The sequence below is a fragment of the Epinephelus moara genome, chromosome 20, assembly GCF_006386435.1.
Source record: "Epinephelus moara isolate mb chromosome 20, YSFRI_EMoa_1.0, whole genome shotgun sequence".
In the NCBI taxonomy this organism is placed as follows: Eukaryota; Metazoa; Chordata; class Actinopteri; order Perciformes; family Serranidae; genus Epinephelus; species Epinephelus moara.
Genome location: NC_065525.1, coordinates 27408577 through 27417510, shown reverse-complemented (window position 1 = coordinate 27417510; position 8934 = coordinate 27408577). Strand labels below are relative to the sequence as shown.

At 31.9% G+C, this 8934-nt stretch overlaps 1 protein-coding gene across 1 annotated transcript; it reads right to left on the bottom strand.

Moving 5' to 3' along the window:
- Positions 1-109: 109 nt before the first annotated feature.
- On the bottom strand, positions 110-8810 carry LOC126408607 (zinc-binding protein A33-like). The gene is made up of 6 exons (XM_050074272.1): positions 8421-8810; positions 7419-7514; positions 7061-7291; positions 1171-1193; positions 970-1088; positions 110-888 (listed from the first exon to the last, which is right to left on the bottom strand). Exons 1-6 carry the CDS (start codon positions 8808-8810, stop codon positions 338-340), a joined length of 1410 nt encoding a protein of 469 aa, XP_049930229.1. The 3' UTR covers positions 110-337.
- Between the last annotated feature and the right edge of the window lie 124 nt (positions 8811-8934).

The following is an 8934-nucleotide window of genomic DNA, read 5'->3' as shown; positions in this document are numbered from 1 at the left end:
ATTGCCAAATACTTATTTTCCACCATAATTTACAAATAAATTCTTTAAAAATCATACAATGTGATTTCCTGGATTTTTTTTCTCATTTTTTCTCTCATAGTTGAAGTGTACCTCTGATGAAAATTACAGACCTCTCTCATCTTTCTAAGTAGGAGAACTTGCAAAATCAGTGGCTGACTAAATACTTTTTTGCCCCACTGTATATGTTGCCTCTATGACCTTTTATCAGATACAGTGTCATGTAAACTAGCTGCTGAATTCATATTGAAACTATGCAACTTGTTGCCTGTTTTAATCAGTTGTATCAGCTACAACACACTCAACAAAGTCTTCATCTCTACTCTACGTCCACTTTTATTTTCAGAGGACAGATTCTTAACGGGATAGAGTTTTTCCCCTTGTCCAACAATCCAGGGGAGAAGTAGGGGAAAATCCTCTCTGTAAACTTGTCTTTGAATGTATGTATTATCGTCGAATCAGCAGTGTTGAGGAAAACGACCTTTCCTTTGTCATAGTCCAGCTGTACAGTAATCTTTTCAGGTTTCTGCTTCAACGTGAGCTTGCTGCGAGGCGAGGTCTGAGCCCAGAACGAGTCTCCGTTGCACAGGCCGATCACCCAGAAACCCTCCGCCGGATTGAGGAAGACTGTACTCTTCCTTTTGATGGACTCCTGGGCCACTCCTATGTACCAGTCTTTGCCCTGGCCCACCTCCACGGTCCAGCTGTGTTTCCCAGATGTGAAGCCAGTCGCTCCCAGCACACACACTCGACTGGTGCAGCGCTCAGGGTTGTCAGGAAGGGGTTGCTTACTGCTGTATTGCACACAGGTCAACTCTTCAGAGAACTTTAAGTTGGCCTGTGCTGTGTTTGGGTCCAGAGTGATAGGAGCTGAAAGTAGAACCAAAATTTAGTGTAATGAAAATACTTCATAGTAAACGCTACCTTTAAGACCACTGTCTGTTCACCCACCACACTCGACGATGTTGGCCATCTTATTCCAGATTCCGAACCTAAGTATTCCCACATGCTTTGCAGTGTTGATCAGGATATCTCTGACACACTCCGGCTCTCCAATGTTGCATTTTGCCCTGAAACATGTTGAAATAATTACTACATTGTCTTATGGAGACAGTCAGTGCTAAGTTTTTGCAGATAGTGAGTTATGCATACCTTTTCTTTGTTTGCTTGTAGCCCTTAAGTCACAGAGAGAAGGGGAATAAATGCATCTCATTAACATGGCAGGAGTGTAGTTATATAAACATCATATGTGTGTTCAAGACTTTTGGATATCAGCATTAACAAAAAGAGTAACACCTGCACAACAACTCCAAGCCACAAAACTATTTACATGGACTAAGTTTTGATCCCTCTCGGATTCTCTTCAGGTCAGTCAGAATAATACATCAAATATATAAAGTACAAACATGAAAGGAAACATTAAAATAGTACATGACAAACAGTGTTTAAACATCCTTATAGTTTTTTAAATCTATTATTTTATTTTAGTTTTTTTATTTAATGACTTTTTAAATATTTTATGACATACTATACTGACATTGTTATGACTTTTTTATGACATACTATACTATGACGATTTTTTTTGTTTTTTTAATACCATACTGTACTATGACATTTTTAATGTTTTCTTTACATACTATACTATGACATTTTTAATGTTTTCTTTACATACTATACTATGACATTTTTATGACTTTTTTTATGACATACTATACAATGACATTTTTTTGTTTTTTTTTATACCATACTGTACTATGACATTTTTAATGTTTTCTTTACATACTATACTATGACATTTTTATGACTGTTTTATGAAATACTATACTATGACATTTTTATGACTTTTTCATGACATACTATACAAATGACATTTTTTTGTTTTTTTATACCATATTGTACTATGCCATTTTTTTTAATACCATACTGTACTATGACATTTTTAATGTTTTCTTTACATACTATACTATGACATTTTTATGACTTTTTTTATGACATACTATACAATGACATTTTTTTGTTTTTTTTTTACCATACTGTATTATGACATTTTGAATGTTTTCTTTACATACTATACTATGACATTTTTATGACTTTTTTTATGACATACTATACAATGACATTTTTTTGTTTTTTTTATACCATACTGTATTATGCCTTTTTTTTTTAACCATACTGTATTATGACATTTTTAATGTTTTTTGTTTTTACCATACTGTACTATGACATTTTGAATGTTTTCTTTACATACCATACTATGACATTTTTATGACTTTTTATGACATACTATACAATGACATTTTTTTGTTTTTTTTATACCATACTGTACTATGACATTTTTAATGTTTTCTTTACATACTATACTATGACATTTTTATGACTTTTTTTATGACATACTATACAATGACATTTTTTTGTTTTTTTTATACCATACTGTATTATGCCTTTTTTTTTTAACCATACTGTATTATGACATTTTTAATGTTTTTTGTTTTTACCATACTGTACTATGACATTTTGAATGTTTTCTTTACATACCATACTATGACATTTTTATGACTTTTTATGACATACTATACAATGACATTTTTTTGTTTTTTTTATACCATACTGTACTATGACATTTTTAATGTTTTCTTTACATACTATACTATGACATTTTTATGACTTTTTCATGACATACTATACAAATGACATTTTTTTGTTTTTTTTATACCATATTGTACTATGCCATTTTTTTAATACCATACTGTACTATGACATTTTTAATGTTTTCTTTACATACTATACTATGACATTTTTATGACTTTTTTTATGACATACTATACAATAACATTTTTTTGTTTTTTTTATACCATACTGTATTATGCCTTTTTTTTTTATACCATACTGTATTATGACATTTTTAATGTTTTTTGTTTTTACCATACTGTACTATGACATTTTGAATGTTTTCTTTACATACCATACTATGACATTTTTATAACTGTTTTTATGACATACCATACAATGACATTTTTATAACTGTTTTTATGACAGACTATACAATGACATTTTTTTGTTTTTTTATACCATTCTGTACTATGACTTTTTTTTTAAATACCATACTGTACTATGACATTTTGAATGTTTTCTTTACATACTATACTATGACATTTTTATGACTTTTTTTATGAAATACTATACAATGACATTTTTTTTTTCCATACTGTACTATGCCATTTTTGTTTTTTTTTATACCATACTATACTATGACATTTTTATGACTTTTTCATGACATACTGTACAAATGACATTCTTTTGTTTTTTTATACCATATTGTACTATGCCATTTTTTTTAATACCATACTGTACTATGACATTTTTAATGTTTTCTTTACATACTATACTATGACATTTTTATGACTTTTTTATGACATACTATACTATGACATTTTTTTGTTTTTTTATACCATACTGTACTATGACATTTTCTTTTTTTTTAATACCATACTGTACTATGACATTTTATTATGATTTCTTTTACATACTATACTATGACATATTTTTTAATGAATTTTTAAGACATACTACACTATGACATTTTTATGTTTTTTTAATAACAAACTATACTATGACATTGTAAAAAAAAATTAAGACATGCTATACAATGACATTTTTGTTGTTTTTTTAATACCATACTATACTATGACATTTTTATGACTTTTTTATGACATACTATACTATGACATTTTTTTGTTTTTTTATACCATACTGTACTATGACATTTTCTTTTTTTTTAATACCATACTGTACTATGACATTTTATTATGATTTCTTTTACATACTATACTATGACATATTTTTTAATGAATTTTTAAGACATACTACACTATGACATTTTTATGTTTTTTTAATAACAAACTATACTATGACATTGTAAAAAAAAAAATTAAGACATGCTATACAATGACATTTTTTGACATTTTTTAGGACATGCTATACCATGACATTTTATTATGATTTTTTTTACCTACTATACTATGACCTTTTTTTAATGAATTTGTAAGACATTCTACACTATGACATTTTTTATGAATTTTTAAAAAAAAAAATTTATGACATACATAAAATCTTCCCTCATAAAGGCCCACATCATATTCTTTAGCCAGTATGTGTTGCAGCAGTTTTGAGCTGTCTGTTGGTCTAACACTTTGGTCTAGATTGAAAATTCTTAACAACTATTTGATTATTTGATTGAAATTTGGTGCGGACATTAGTCTTAAAATCCTCTGACTATTCCTCTTGTACCATCAACAGATCAACGTTTCAGTTTTACCAATACTTTGGTTAATGGACAAATACCTACAGTGACATTGCCATCACCCTGTACTGTGTGCTAATGAGCAACTATTGGTATGCTAACTTACTACTGTACTGACACTTTTATGGCATAATATATGATAATATTTTTTGAGGTTTTAATTGTTTTTTATCTCAGAAGTAAGTCTTGCTTTTCTTTTGGTGTGAAACAGAAATAAATGCAGTCTACCTTTTTTTCTGTCATTGATTATGGTGATGTGTTTCATATGAATGTCCCTGTTCATTGTCTTCACATGCTGGATAGTGTGTATCATAGAGCTCTGAGAGTCATTTCAAGTTGAGGATCTCCCACTCACCATTGTATTTTTTACTCAACAGTGAATTGGTCTGCTTTATGTACACACTGCCTCAGTCACTGCTATGTTTTTATTTACAATGCTATTCTTGGTTCTTTCTACTTATCTTCTCTCGTGAATATGAACAATGGAAGTTATAATCTACTTCAGCAGGACTTTTTGTGTATTGCTGTGTCCAAAGTCAGAGCTGAATTGGTTCTCTGCACCTACAGCATGGAACAATCTGCAAAATGATCTAAAGCTTCAAGACATGGTGACCTTGACTGAGATTAAAACCATGGTGAAATCTATTGACTTCAGGCTGTGTGTGTTCAACTGTATTATCTAATTAATCTGTGTGATTCAAGTCTGTGCTTTAATTTTTATACAATCTATGGCTTTAATGTGAATTTGATTTGTTGTTGAAATTCTGTGTTGGTGCTATTCTTGGCCAGGTCACCCTTGTAAAAGACATCTTTGATCTCAGCGGGACAAACCTGGTTAAATTACAACGAAATAAATAAATAATAAAATAATATATATATATTTTTTGACATACTATACTATGATGTTTTTTCAAAAAAAAATTATGCATACTATACTATGACATTTTTATGACATACTATACTATGACTATTTTATGACCTACTATACTATGATGTTTTTTCACATTTTCATGACATACTATACTATGACATTTTTTTACATTTTTATGACATACTATACTATGACATTTTTTCACATTTTTATGACATACTATACTATGACGTTTTTTTCGCATTTTTATGACATACTATACCATGACGTTTTTTCACATTTTTATGACATACTATACTATGACGTTTTTTCGCATTTTCATGACATACTATACTATGACTATCCTATGACATACTATACCATGACGTTTTTTCACATTTTTATGACATACTATACTAAGACGTTTTTTCACATTTTTATGACATACTATACTATGACTATCCTATGACATACTATACTATGATGTTTTTCACATTTTCATGACATACTATACTATGACGTTTTTTCACATGTTTATGACATACTATACTATAACATTTTTTCGCATTTTCATGACATACTATACTATGACTATCCTATGACATACTATACTATGACGTTTTTTCACATGTTTATGACATACTATACTGTAACTATTTTATGACATATTATACTATGACGTTTTTTCACATTTTCATGACATACTTTACTATGACTATCTTTTGACATACTATACTATGACGTTTTTTCACATTTTCATGACATACTATACTATGACTATCCTATGGCATACTATACTGTGATGTTTTTTCACATTTTTATGACATACTATACTATGACGTTTTTTCACATTTTTATGACACATTATACTATGACGTTTTTTTCACATTTTCATGATATACTATACTATGACTATTTTATGACATACTATACTATGACGTTTTTTCACATTTTCATGACATACTTTACTATGACTATTTTATGAGCTACTATACTATGACATTTTTTCATGATATACTATGCTATGACTATTTTATGACATACTATACCATGACGTTTTTTCACATTTTCATGACATACTATACTATGATATTTTTATGACATACTATACTATGACGTTTTTTCACATTTTTATGACATACTATACTATGACTATTCTATGACATACTATACTATGATGTTTTTTCACATTTTTATGACATACTATACTATGACATTTTTTCACATTTTTATGATGTTTTTTCGCATTTTTATGACATACTATACTGACGTTTTTTCGCATTTTTATGACATACTATACTATGACGTTTTTTCACATTTTTATGACATACTATACTATGACATTTTTTCATGATATACTATGCTATGACTATTTTATGACATACTATACCATGACGTTTTTTCACATGAAATGAAACTGAACTTACTTTTGTGTAATTTGTGTGTATGTTATTCAACAATATGATGTAGGCTCAGGTATTTTAATGTTTTTTGTCAAGTACAAGTTGCAACTGTAAGTCTAACCTTGTTGGATTTTTTTTATATACTTGACATTTCTTTGATATGATTCATATAAATTTGATGCATTATTTTCTCCAAATTAGACTTTGCTAAGAGTACATCAATCTTGAAGGAGTGTACAGGTTTCATTGCGTACAGCCTGGGCGTGTTGGATAGTCAACCATATCTGTCAGAGCCCATCAGCCTGTTGAGGTATATTTTAGGGTGTGGTGACCAGTTTTAAACATTTTTACTTGAAGAGGAAGATCCGGCCGGGATTGAAATGTTGTCCATTTGGACACATTTGTGGTTTGGGGTTAGCAGGCAGATAATACTCGTATCATCTTATGACTTACATTAAATTATTGTGTAAATGATGGCTGTCATTGTACCTGTAGAAAGGGTAAGTCCCTCACTCTGAGAGCTGTCTCAATTTCACTGATGGTGAAAGACAGGGTTTTGATCTGGTCCTTGATGTTTTCCAGCTTCTGACTCATCACCTGGGTCTTAATTTCCTCTTCCTGTTTGAGCACCTTCAGTCTTGTGATTTCCTCCTCCTTGAGGAACAGGTGTAGCTTCTCAAACTCCTCCTTTATTGCTACCTCACTTTGATAAGCTTGGCTCTGAAATGTTTTGGGAGTTGGTTATTTTTGGCAGTAAACCAAGGAAATGTTTGTGTGCCAAACTGAGAGAGATTTTCCTCTCTTGGGCCAGAAGTGAACTGTATGATTGAGTAACGATAAGTTTTACCTGTATATAGTTTTTGGTTTCCTCCCAGTGCTCCTTTGTATTATTCAGTATTTTGAGCTTTTTCTTCAGGGACTCCAGCGTGGCTGAAATCTCTGCCTGAAATGTTAAATAGATAAATAAATAAATCAATTTAAATGAGAATAATTAAAGGGACAGTTCACCCTTAAATCAATTCTTACCTGTAGTGCTATTTAGTCTAGATTTGCATTTTCATTTTTTGGTAGGTTGCAGAGTGTTGCAGATATTGACCGTAGAGACGTCTTCCCTCTCTTGACTATTACGGAACTAGATGGCACTCAGCTTGTGGTGCTCGAAGCCCCAAGAAAACACATTGGAAAAATTCAACAGCAATGTCTCTTTCCAGAAATCATGACCCGGTTACTTAAAATAATCCACAGACCTTGTTGTGGGCAGTTTCATGTAGGAACTATTTTCTTTCTACCAAACTACACCCACCAGTTGTATCACCACGCACAAGGAAACATGCATCTACTCATGGACATGACATCACGTGATGTAAACATTAATGGCGTCCTCGTTGGCTGAGCTGTCACGTTAGCTAGCTCAGTGGTGCAAGGTGAGCTAGCAGTAGATGTACGATTCCTGTATTTTTGGTGTGAACTGCTCCTTTAAGAGTAAAACTGTGGAGCTCAAATATTGATAGACAAAATATTCATTTGCAACTCTCCTGATAATCTAATTGCAGCTTTTATCTGTTTTATATTATTGCAAATTCAATTTCTTTGAGTTCTGGACAACTGTGTGGTCTAGGAAAGTGTGATGAACACTTTTTGTAGACTGAATGATAAATCAGTTCATTGAGAAAATTAATTGAATGTCTATAATGAAAGTAATTGTTAGCTGCAGCTCAATGACATCCGCTTTAACGCCACAAAAACTTAGAACCACAGTAGTAAGACATCCAGACAACTCATTGTGTTTCTTGTGTTAAATATGCAGTAAATCCCCCTGTCATTTTCCCAGTTTCTATTTTTATTCTACCTTCTTCTGTTGGGCCGCCTCCTCCACCGGGCAGCACTCATGAACTCTATGCTGTTTCGACGTTTGGCAGACAAGGCAGATGGGCTCTTCGTCATTGTGGCAAAAAAGCCTCAGCCTCTCACTGTGAAGACGACAAACTTCTTGTTCCCTGCTGGTCTTGTGCACTTGATATTTGTCCACAGCTATCTTTAGTGCCAAATTGATAGGAGGCCTCGCAGGGACAGACACTACGCGACACACAGGACATACTCGAGATCCTTTCCATTCCCAGAATTTGTGTAAACAAACTCTGCAGATATTGTGGCCACAATTGAGGAGAACTGGAAGGCAGTAGATGTCAGAGCACTGAGGACAATGCAAGTCCTCTTCAGAGAACACAATCGCTGCCATCAGGCTGAGGTGTTCTTGTAAAGTGAGGTTTCAGGAAAACTTCCTTCCTGTCATTTAGGTGTTGTGACAGGAGGCGGTTCAGCCTGGAACGCTTGGCTAAAACTTGTGTCAATGCTGACAAACT

What these genes read in the sequence shown, in the direction of transcription:
- LOC126408607 (XM_050074272.1), bottom strand. Translation starts at nt 8,810, where the DNA reads ATGGCAGCGATTGTGTTCTCTGAAGAGGACTTGCATTGTCCTCAGTGC. An exon ending in AGGCGGCCCAACAGAAGAAG is followed by an intron (nt 7,515 to 8,420) that starts GTAGAATAAAAA and finishes TTAACATTTCAG; the next exon opens with GCAGAGATTTCAGCCACGCT. An exon ending in GGCCAACATCGTCGAGTGTG is followed by an intron (nt 889 to 969) that starts GTGGGTGAACAG and finishes TTCTACTTTCAG; the next exon opens with CTCCTATCACTCTGGACCCA.